The 12,118-nt window shown below is 44.0% G+C and overlaps 1 protein-coding gene across 4 annotated transcripts in view; it reads right to left on the bottom strand.

Annotated features, from left to right (window-relative positions):
* TBXAS1 (thromboxane A synthase 1) overlaps positions 1–12,118 on the bottom strand; it is a 219,743-nt gene that overhangs the window by 90,649 nt on the left and 116,976 nt on the right. For all 4 annotated transcript variants that reach the window (XM_081212257.1, XM_081212254.1, XM_081212255.1 and 1 more), the window contains exon 6: positions 8,249–8,365. In XM_081212257.1, the coding sequence (XP_081068383.1) occupies positions 8,249–8,365 (117 nt within the window). The remainder of the gene's footprint in view (positions 1–8,248; positions 8,366–12,118) is intronic.

The following is a 12,118-nucleotide window of genomic DNA, read 5'->3' as shown; positions in this document are numbered from 1 at the left end:
CTTTATCGGACTGTGTAGGGTTGCCATATTTTGAAGAGCAAAAAAAGAGGACACATTTGCCGACTTCTACTTTTAACTATGGATTGTTATGACGACTCTACCCATGAAAAAGAGGTTGTGTCCTGGAAAAAGAGGACATATGGCAACCCCACACAGACATGCACTCTGAAGTCTTAGGTGCCAGGTAAAATAACATTTTATTTCCTTTGGCTTTTAAACTCAGAAACTGTGTTATTTGTATCTTCCTGCTGCTTCTAGGATTGCATTTTTGATTCCTTTTTAATTCTTTTTCAAGCAGCTCATATATTTGTGTTTTTAATGCTGGGTATTTTATTGCCTGAACCATGATGGGGAGGAATTACTGATAAGGTAGTGAATAAATTAAGGGTAGGGAAGAGTTGGACTACACCTCCCATCATTGCTGAACATGCTGGCTAGGGCTGAAGGAAACTGGAATCCAACAACATCTGGGGGGCCACAAGTTCCCCACCCTTCATATGAATATAGATCCAACAAATAAATACTCCTCTATCTCTTCATAAGCTTATCTTCCTTCTAATGCTTTGAAATCCTTGGGAAAGTTTGGAAGATAAATATTATTTGCTTTGCAAAGCCAACATGCCTAATCGTTCCTGTTACGAAGGTTGCTCAACTTTTCACATACACAATTCGCTGTTTTCTGTTCCCCCATGTTATTGTCAAACTTTAACCTTTCTGGTTGAAACTTTCCATGCTTGGCTTCTGCCAGTACTTGTTTTTAACCCAACAGCAAAGGAAGTAAAATTCCACAAGCATGTTTTGTGGATTTCCTAGTAACAGCATGCCCTTACGGAGGCTGTGGCAGGGTGTGCGGGGAGAAGCAAGATGGGGGCCTTTAGGATCTGCCAACTTGAGGCTCTAAACAAAATATCTCCTACACCCACAGAAGATTCTACCTGCTTGGCAACACAGCTTCAGTTGATTTCTATCATAGAAAGCTACATTTGTGCAAGAGTGATGACTGGCTGGTTCACAGAGTAGTGAGGAAATGTTTCTATGTTTTAAACCAAGCAAGCTGCTTAACTGCCTCAGCCCTACCCTGTCAAGGAAAAAAAGGGGGGGAATGAGTTTCAAGAAGGATAGTTATAGACCATATTGCCAGGGTATGTGTTGGTTGCATAGGCTGGATGCTCAAGAAACAGCGTACCCCCCTCAAATTTTCTTTGTTCGTGTCAAAATCATTGCACACATGAACCTGTTCTGAAAAAACACATCAATTAGTGTGGCAGACGGGCTTCTGCCTTCTTAAGTGAGCTGGCAAGGCTGAAAAAAGAAAGATTGGGCAGCATAAATAGAACTCATAAGTACATTTTGGTTTGCAGAATTTTATGTTTGTTTGTTTGCACCCCAAACTCTAAACTCCATGTAGCATTTAATCATGCTTCGACTGGGATTTGTTCAGTCTGTTTAGTCTGAAGGTGCAACAGTCTGCTGTTGCGTTGCACGTTGCCAAAACACAAAATGGTGAAAAGTAGCAGTGCATGAAGCACTGAAAAGCAGGGCAGAATGTTGCCCCTCTCTCCCCCCAGTTGTTCTATAAGGTACAAAAGCAAGAATTGCTAAGTGAGAAAAGGGCTTTATGATGCTGTTTAACTGTCTTGTGCAATTTCAAGAGCTGGCATAAGGAACAGCCTGCCCCCCTGAACCACAGAATGTACTGTATTGAACCCAAGCCATGGAACGTACTGAGCCAAGCATTTAACACTTTCACACCATGCATAAAATAAACCGCCACCCCATGTCACTTGAGTTCTTTTGACCAAGATAGGTAGGAAGGAGTAAAAGCTGACTGCACCAATTCATAAGTACGAGCACTGAGAACAAAAACACTAATTTTTAAGCGTGTGTGTGAGATAGACAGACATAAGCACTTCATCAGTTTTGTAGAACTTAGTTTAGCTACAGCAGGAGCGATGCTAAGAAGAAAGTTTAGTATTTCTGTCAGTGGAGATGCTCTGAGTGTATCGTTGACAGCAAGAGGATAAAAGAGAGGGGAGGAATTACAGAAATGGGCAAATATTGATTTTGGGGGAGAAATTTGGGTTGGCTTCTAAACCAAGTAGTAGCCAGGCAAAATGAGAGGAGTTAAAGCTCATCAAACCACAACCCTCAGCTATACTTCTGCTTTAGGACACATAGTAGTGTTTCACGTTGCCAAAAATGTGTACGTATAAATGCAGATCATAAGAGGTGAGTTTCTTGGTTTATATAAACAGGAAAATACTCATACCCTGTGACAGATCAGTTCATATTTAATCTTCATGTATTTTTTAAATAGAAAAGTTTCATTTAGAAAAAGGTTTAGATAGGTGGGACTATCAACAAATTGTGGCAGTGTGGAGTGCTGCTATGCAGGGTTCAAGCCAGCCAGACATGCCTTCCTTTGTGTCGTTCTTTAGTCGTTTAGTCATGACCGATTCTTCGTGACCCCATGGACCAGAGCACACCAGGCACTCCTGTCTTCCACTGCCTCCCACAGTTTGGTCAAACTCATGTTTGTAGCTTCGAGAACACTGTCCAACCATCTCGTCCTCTGTCGTCCCCTTCTCCTGGTGCCCTCCATCAGGGTCTTTTCCAGGGAGTCTTCTCTTCTCATGAGGTGGCCAAAGTATTGGAGCCTCAGCTTCACGATCTGTCCTTCCAGTTAGCACTCAGGGTTTATTTCCTTCAGAATGGAGAGGTTTGATCTTATTGCAGTCCACAGGACACTCAAGAGTTTCTTCCAACACCATAATTCAAAAGCATCAATTCTTTGGCGATCAGCCTTCTTTATGGTCCCAGCTCTCACTTCCCGATCAGCCTTCTTTATGCCTTCTTTTAGGATAACTCCTTTTAACTTCCCCATATCCCCCCATTTCTCATGCCCCTTCACCAATAGATGCAGCATTTAGTGGCTTCTGAGGATGCTCGGTCCTCGTAGGGGTGTTTTTTGCAAGATATTTTTGTCCTACAGATTTGGGGAGGGGAGGGAGGAGTGTACTTCTGTAAAGTTCAGAGTATCCCTGAGTCTGCTGATGCCACCCTCTTACATGTGTGGATACTGCCATCACTTCAACAAGGCAATGATCATTATGTGGTGATGAGCACCAACTTATAAGGCTTTAAAAGGGAAATTAACAGAGATAAGGCTATCCATGGCTCAAGGTCATGATGGCTATAGTCTACCTCCAGGATCATAGGCAGTCTATTTCTGATTCTGAATACCAGTTGCTGGGAAAGGATGGTGGGTTATTTCAGCCAAGTCTGGGCTTTTGACCTAACCCAGCAGGGCTCTACCTACAGAGATGGACTTAGGCAATATGGCACCCTGTGCAAGGACAACATTTGCCCCCTATCCTAGCGATGCCTCCCTTCTCCTCCCCTCAACAATACCCCCTTTGGCTTGGCGCCTCTGCTTCTTACGTCTAATGTTCTTGTCACTCAAATAAGCCATACTGCTATACAGGACAGTGTTTTTAGACAGAGGGCTCTTTTCAGGAACAGGCAATAATATCACCTGAATTTAAAAGGCAAAGGCTGTTTCCCTCATGCAGCATTAGCACTATTAAAAAGTTCCTTAAACCTGCAAATGTAAAAAAATGAAAATGCATTTTAGAAAACAGAAAAAATTGGGGGGGGTACAAAAAGGAGGAGAAATCATGTTTAGAGTCACTTCAGGCGGCAGCATAGGTGAGTACCAATCTCACTCATGTTGGCATTAGAAGAGGAAGAAGAGTTTGGATTTGATATTCCGCTTTATCACTACCCGAAGGAGTCTCAAAGCGGCTAACATTCTCCTTTCCCTTCCTCCCCCACAACAAACACTCTGTGAGGTGAGTGGGGCTGAGAGACTTCAGAGAAGTGTGACTAGCCCAAGGTCACCCAGCAGCTGCATGTGGAGGAGCGGGGAAGCGAACCCAGTTCACCAGATTACGAGTCCACCACTCTTAACCACTGCACTACACTGGCTCTCCAGAATAAAAGTAGTGGTTACTTGTGGGGACTTTCTGCATGGGGAATTGAATGCTTCTGAAAAGAAGAAGAAAATGGCACATCAGATATACTTTGGTGTGTGCTTGAATCATTGTTTTGGTTTCTCCACTCTCTTGCCAGTATTTACGGCAAAAGGGAGGGGGAGACCCCCATTTGCCACAAACTAGAATATCCTGTTGACAGGCAAAATATACAGAATTGGGGAATGGGGCAATAGCTCAATGGCAGAGTATCTACCACTTTGCATGCAAGAGATTCCAGCTCCAATCCTCAACATCTCCAGGTAGGCCTGGTGTAGACCCCTGCCTGAAACCCTAGACAGCCACTGCCAGTCAGTGTAAGCAATACAGAGCTAGATGAACCCAGAGTCTGAATGAGTATAAAGCAGCTTCCTCTATTCCTAATTTAAAACAGGGAGCTAAGAACAGAACTGTTACCGTAACAAAACAACAACAACCACAACAAGAACAAAACCCAAACTGTTTACAGAGAGGGAGCTGTGTTAGCTTGTGGCAGCAACACCGAGAAAGAGTCCTGTGGCACCTTGAAGACTAACACATTTATTATGGCATAAGGTTTCATGAACTAGAGTGTCTGCTGCATCTGATGCAGTGGACTCCAGTTCACCAAAGCTTATGCCATAATAAATATTGAAGTGCCGCAAGACTCTGCTGTTGCCACTGCTGCTTGTTTTAACAGTTTGCTGTTGCCATGTACGAGTCTCTGCTCTCTCTCCCTTGCTAGCAGTTGGTACTGCCCCTTAACAGCCATACAGCATGAGACCCAACAGTGTGCGCTCCCTTCTCTCCTTTAAATAATTAACACAGTAAACACAGACATCCATCCCTGCAAAGCACAATGTCCAAGGAACCATTTGTGCAGCTAAAGTATGTCTGACTCATGCCGGCAGGGGTTGCTCTGCACAAACCAGGGGCCTTATCTTTTGTTAGGTATAAAAACAGAAGTAAAACTAGAGGATTTTCCCTGTGCCAATGATGACCCACAGTAAGGGAGATTAATTTCTGCCAAGGCAAAGCAAAACTCTCTCTTTCGGCTCCCCCAGCCTCATTTACTGAAGAGGCCTTTGGATTTATTGTTCACACACCCAAACACCCTTAAAATCCTAAGGATTTATTAAATTTGCTATCAAATGTGGGCTGGGGGGAAACAGAATCAGTTGTCTAGGTGCATAACCAATGATATTGTCAGTTCTGATTAATCAGGAGTCCGTGCCAGGCTTATGGCCAATTAGAATTTACCATAATAAGGAGGTGACAGCTGGTGTTGCTAAGCAACAGCTGTCTATAGAGCTAAAGGAGCCAGACACATTTAGATGCTACTGTGGATTTCGACAGCAGCATGTCAAAACAACACAGGCTTCTGACCAGTGGAAAATTTTTACAACCGAAGAACAGGCACTGGAATGAGGAACGTGTTTACTTTTTGAGCCTAAAATTATAAAAGACGAGAATTCCACCTTCCTTTCAGGGATGAATTTTGAGACATTACTCTGGATTTTAATCAAGAGTTGCTGGAAGTTGGTCGCCGTCTAAATTGAGTCTCGCACTGCTTGAAAAAGGTATGGAGAAATCAGCCGTTCTGGAATACTAAGATAACTCCTGTCCAGTCTGAAGAATCTTCCTTGCAGCTCTGTTATATTCTAGCAACTTATTGCTATTAGAATAAAAAATAACAACTATCAAACACAAACATGCCCTCTGCTTCAGTGCTGCGTGCATTATATGTGCAAGAGAGCTCATAACTCTGCAATGATCGGTAAGGGAGACAGCAAAGACTTTTTTTTCCTGTAGCAGGCAATGGTTAAGGTTAGGTTACTCATGAAAGCAAAAATAAATTACCAACACTGCCCAGGACTCCACTTATGCCAGAAAGGTGCATTTCCTATTAGCATTCCTGTGTTGGTATGAATAAAATAGGTATTGAGCCAATGGAACTGTACCAGGGTACATGCAAGCTATAACCATGGCTACTGTGTTCGTTTGAAGCTGCAAGTTGCAATCCAGAGCCCTCTGCATGCAGCAGATGGAGCCCCACAATCATATGGGGAAACAGCCACTCTGCCACAGCTGAAAAAGAGAAAGCTCAGCTGGCATGCATGAAGCTGCTACACTGTCTGGACTGGTCATGTGCTAGACGGTGGGTGGGCAGACTTCATGCTTCTCAGATCTATTTTGGTTTTGCTTTATTACAAGAACAAGATCTGCCAACCAGAGCCTTGTGCAAAAGACATGCAGTTCAAATTAAAGAACAGGGTTTCTTTAAATGAACACATTTTCAGTCCCAGGATTTAACTGAGCTCACAGTCCTTTCAAACGAAAATCGACTCCTGGTTCAATTCCTTCATTTCAGCAACTTAATTTGGGTGCGTAAGGTCCTATTGCTGCTGCTATTGTTAAACATCTGGAATCCCAGAACTGTTGCCCATGTACCAAAAATCACCCAGAGATCTACCAGTAGACCCTGATAGATCTACTTTCATGAGTACACACTGGCACAGATGATGAGATACAAGACAATGAGAAAGTGCACGTATTATTTTTAAAAGTAGCATGAGGAGAACAATAATATACCAAGTAGTTCACAGGGGCTGTCTAGCTGCCATCCTCACAACAACCCTGTAGTAATATTAGTGTTACTGACACTTACTGTAGTAATATCAGTGCTAATAATAATAACAATAATATTTATTTATTTATTTATTTATTTATTTATCCATCCCCCAGCCATTCTGGGTGGCTTCCAATACATAATAAAACATCAAACATTAATAGTAACAATCTGATCCAATTTTTTTAAAAAATCACAATAACTTTAAAATAAACAACTTATATATTATATAATAGTATATTATAGTATGTTATAATAGTAATATTAGTGTAATGAGTTTGCAGGTGCAAGTCACCCTAAAGTTCTAGGTCCATCATGTGTTAGAATTTAATCAATGCTTGAAGTGTGAAAACTGGGTTGACAGACCAATGTGTTATTAAGCCAGACCCTGTGCATTAGGCTGTGTACTAGACACTTCTAAATCCTCTGGAAATAACATGTGTGAAGAGCTAACCAAGCTAGGCAAAATTTCCTATGTCCAGGATATAGCCTGGGGTGATGAGCCATTAGGAGAGCCAGTGGATCAAAGGAACTCTGTGTGATACAGCAAATGGATAGGACCCCTCCCTCCACCACCACTGTCCCTGCTGTGTCTAATTTCCAAGAGGAAACACAGCTGGAACCCCTGGAATCTTGCACCGTTGAGAGATGGGGATGGCATACAACAACAGGTAAGCACCCCTGCCCCACCCACTACTGGAAAGAATCCCCTCTGCCTGAGGCCCTAAAGCAGCTGTCAATCAGAGTAGACCAATCTGGAGGAGATGGACCTTTATTCATTTTGCCAAATAATTGTTCCTTGACCTCCCACACATGCTATTGACGTGGTATGCTAAACTACATTAAATGAAGTACCTCCCAAACCAGTCACCGCTGCCTGCTCTCACACAATTGCATTCTTGAACGGTCATATAAAAACAAACGGCAGACCCCCAAAAATGCAGGCAATGAGAGAAATCTCACCATCAAGTTCTAACCAAAACAATCCAGGAATGCTAAATAAATATTGCTATCCCAACCATGCAGTGTAATTTTATTTTACATAACTTGCTCTCTGGTTGCAAACTGCCCTAGCTTTCCAGCTCTTGTACCCTCGGGAGATTTCCAGGTTTCCAGTGCCACAAAATTTGCTCCTTTGCAATCTGTAGAGACGTCAGGAGCCAAAGTTTACTGGGTTCTTGGAGAGCATAGACCGGGCACCCCCAAACTCGGCCCTCTGGATGTTTTGGGACTACAACTCCCATCATCCCTAGCTAACAGGACCAGTGGTCAGGGATGATGGGAACTGTAGTCCCAAAACATCCAGAGGGCCGAGTTGGGGGATGCCTGGCGTTGACAAATGAGACAAAGAATTCAGAAAAGAAAACTCACACTTGGTTCTCTGATAAACAGTCTGATAAACAAAATGAAACAAAAACCCTTCTGCCCCCCAAAAAGCAATGACTTTACATAGGCAAAGCAGCGAGGCATTAAACAGTTTGTCAGCGGATGACTGACAGCCATTAATTACGCAGTCATCTAAACATCACACACTTGGGAAACATCCAGCAAGAGGAAAAAGAAAAGCTTCTTGTACATGGAATCACAGCACCTGCTTCCTGCATCTTACCTCTTTCGTCTTTGCAGCGCTGAAGACTGGGGTCAAGAGGCTTCGGACATCTTGCCACCTCTTGTCACGCAGCATGAGAAGGCTGTCTGCAACAGGCTTAGAAGCCAAGACTGGAGTCTGATTGAAGGAAGAGACAGACAAGTACATTTGAAAACAAAAATCCATCTCTTTGTAATAGAAATTGAACTGTTTATCACCGGAAAAGACAAAAGCAGTTCAATAGTGAAAAACTAAGATAACATTCAGATTCCAGCACTCTCAGAGAGTGTCTACATGGCATTCTCTGCAAAACTCAGTATGGTGCATGTTGCTGGAAAAGGCACCACAGAAAGACAGGCGTATCTTTCCCAGGGACACGCCAGAACACCTGAAAGCCAGCCAAGAAGCTTCCATCCCTCGTTGGAAGGGACCACGAGGGCCATCTGGTCCAACCCTCTGAAATGCAGGAACCTTTTGCCTAATGTGGAGCTTGGACCCATAACCTTGAGATTTACCAACTGAGCTACATGCAGCTGGTCAAGAGATTAGCTCAGATTAGACTCATTGTATCTGCAGGGATCTGGCGCACGTTGGTTGAACATTCAAGAACACTCCAAGTGCCTGTGGAACAAAAGTGTGCTCTACAACCAGCTGGTGTAAGTCTTCAGAGAGCCCCTGGAACAGTGGCACTGATGTCCTCCGAAATCACACTCGTCAACTCCTAATGTGGCCACACAATACTTCTTCTCCCATTCAAAAGTTGCACTGCTGCTCACCTGCTGACAGAGCAGCAGCCCAGGGGGGAAGGAAGGTGTGTGGCAGCACAACTGGACCAGCTAGGAGAGCATGTGTGGCTGGAGAAGGGTGCAGCTTGGAGAAGGGCCCAGATAGAGAGGGGCCCAAAGGGCCACATCTGACCCACAGCCCGAAAATACCCACCCCTGATCTAAGAGGTCCACCCAGAATCCTTTGCAATGCTACAGAGAGAATGCCGATCTCAAGTCATGCCCACATGTGATCCAGTAGCTGCACCTGAGCATCCTTTGCAATTTAGGCGTACTTACATGGGAGGCAGGGACGCGGGTGGCGCTGTGGGTTAAACCACAGAGCCTAGGACTTGCCGATCAGAAGGTCGGCAGTTCAAATACCCATGACAGGGTGAGCTCCCGTTGCTCGGTCCCTGCTCCTGCCAACCTAGCAGTTCGAAAGCACGTCAAAGTGCAAGTAGATAAATAGGAACTGCTCCTGCGGGAAGGTAAACGGTGTTTCCGTGTGCTGCTCTGGTTTGCCAGAAGCGGCTTAGTCATGCTGGCCACATTACCTGGAAGCTGTACGCGGCTCCCTCGACCAATAAAGCGAGATGAGCGTTGCAACCCCAGAGTCGGTCACGATTGGACCTAATGGTCGGGGTCCCTTTACCTTTTTACATGGGAGGCACATTCCGCCCCCTGTGTGTGTAAGTGAAATTGTGTGAAGTTGGGAGCACCCTCTAAAAAGCTTCTAAATGCCTATTTCCCCCCCCCCCCGGCCTCCCGATCTTTCTCCCGCTCTCTCTTCAATCCAAACCAAAACTGGCTGCAAGCTAGAGGATGCGTGAGAAAGTGAGTTCTACCCTGCACATCAGCTGTTAATAGGGGAGACTGAGCAGCCTAAACAAAGCCCCACTGTGCCTCAAGTCTCTTTGGGGTTTCCTCTGCCCTCACCGACATTCTCTTCGGGCTCTGGAAAGGGTCTCCTCGTGAGCCACAAGGTCCCTCCAGCTCTCTCCCCCCATTTCCTGGTATGATTCTATTTGTTTATCAATTTCCCAGCACCATGTCCAGACATGTGCAAGTAGAATACACATAAGTGTGTGTGGGGGGGGGGGGGAGATGCCTGGACTGCAATGGATCCTGGGATGCGCCTTTTATAAGTGGTTTCAGTGCCACCCCTCAAATAACTTGACATCTTAGCTGGGCTAGCCTTGAACCAGGCTTATTTGAAGGACAGAGCCCACAGACCTGATACCACACTGAATACTGCACTTGTCAAGATTTCCTTATCTCACCACAAACACTTTTGCTGTTCATTGCATAATGTGTGTTATTGCTTTACACAGGCCATGGCAGAACTGAGCTCAGTGCAGGGATAAGTGCCTCAGTGCAGGATGAATTGAAGTGCCTTCTCTTCCACAGAGGAGAGAGAGAAATATAAAATGCTTTAAGTGAGCATTTCTGAACACATGAAAGCAACTACAAATTATCAGAATCGGTGCTCTGCCACTTCTTTTTCTCCCCACTTCTTTCAAGTCACCTGCAGTCAGGTGATTATTCTGATTTATCGGCTGAATATTCTATAACTGCTCATTCCCATCAAATCCCTCATCAAAGCCCATCTTTTCTGTGAAGGCTTTAGGAAAAAGTCCTACGTCTCCATATCCTACTGTAAGTAACTCAAAGGATGTTTAATGAAAATAAGCACATATTTTTCGCCAGTTTATCTCGGTCTCCATCTCGTTCCTCTTCCACTGTTGCCTCCCCTCTGTCAAATGTTAGACTGTGAGTTCCTTGAAAGAAAGACTAAAGGTGCTATAGCAGTAACAACAACAAATTAATAAGTGAAACGTGTAACAAAATGCTCCTTCCTAACAGGAGCGATCCTATTCAGGGTTCCAGCCAGCCACACCCTTTTCTAGGGTACCCTCTATTGCATTCCCCTAATTTTCCACTCTTCTTTTCCAACCAGCATTCAATGTCCCATCATTACCAAGAGAGTGCTAATAAGTTACTTTCATGTCCCATCAAGATGAGCCCTTATGTCTATATAATATAGCAATGCCACAAGAGGCAAGAGTCCAGTAGTAAATGGCATACATAAGGTTTATAAGAGATGGTTGAAAAGAAGAATTAGGAGCATTTGCTACTACAATGAACCAGAGGGCTGGACAGAATGCAAAAGTTCATTTTCTGTATTTGATCCCCACACTTGTTTTGCAAAACCAAAGACGCAAACCACGTTTTACAAAATACAATAGCATACTTCATCAATTAATAATTAGTGTAGAGTGGTGGGTATTGTTGGACATGAGCCAGAGAAACCTGAAACCCCTGCTCTGGGGGGGAAAGAAGCCATCTCAGGGCACATGAGACCACCATGTTCTTGAAGCCAAGCAGGTCAGATCAGTTCTTCACATTTCTACAGCAATTTGAGGCTTGTTTTAAATCCTCATGAAAGCTCTTCAGCATTTCAGAATTTATCCTAATAAGCACTGTTTTGTATGCAGTTTTGACTAATGCACATATTTTTGCAAACAATTTCTTCTTTTGTATGCTATCTTCAGTACAATGTACTTACAGTGGTGCCTCGCAAGACGAAAAGAATCCATTCTGTGATTCTCTTCGTCTAGCGGTTTTTTCGTCTTGCGAAGCAAGCCCATTGAAGGATTAGCGGACTAGCGCTATTAGCGGCTTTTAGTGGCTTTTAGCGGTTTATCTGCTAAGCGGCTTAGAAAAAGGGGGGAGGGGAAAAACCAGCAGGAACTCGCAAGACATTGTCGTCTTGCGAAGCAAGCCCATAGGAAATTTGTTTTGCGAAGCACCTCCAAAACGGAAAACTCTTTCGTCTAGCGAGTTTTCCGTCTTGCGAGGCATTCGTCTTGCGGGGCACCACTGTATTTTATGCATATTTTAACCTAATAATAATACTATTTTTCTAAACACTGGTTGGTTGGAGAACTGCATTGCAAAATTTGGCCAGTTTCAAAGGATGGCTGTCGTTGTTTTGAAAACTGCAAATTTGATAGATACAATTTGTGATCTGAATCAGCTTTCTCACCATCCTTGGAGGCTGACACCACTACTTATCAACTGTAAGGCAGGGTAAGGCCAGACCCAAAGGGCAGACATCGTGGTC

The sequence above is a fragment of the Podarcis bocagei genome (genome assembly GCF_964188305.1).
Source record: "Podarcis bocagei genome assembly, chromosome: 10".
Taxonomy (NCBI): Eukaryota; Metazoa; Chordata; class Lepidosauria; order Squamata; family Lacertidae; genus Podarcis; species Podarcis bocagei.
The sequence above is the reverse complement of the archived record's forward strand: the minus strand, read 5'-3'. Positions and strand labels throughout refer to the sequence as shown.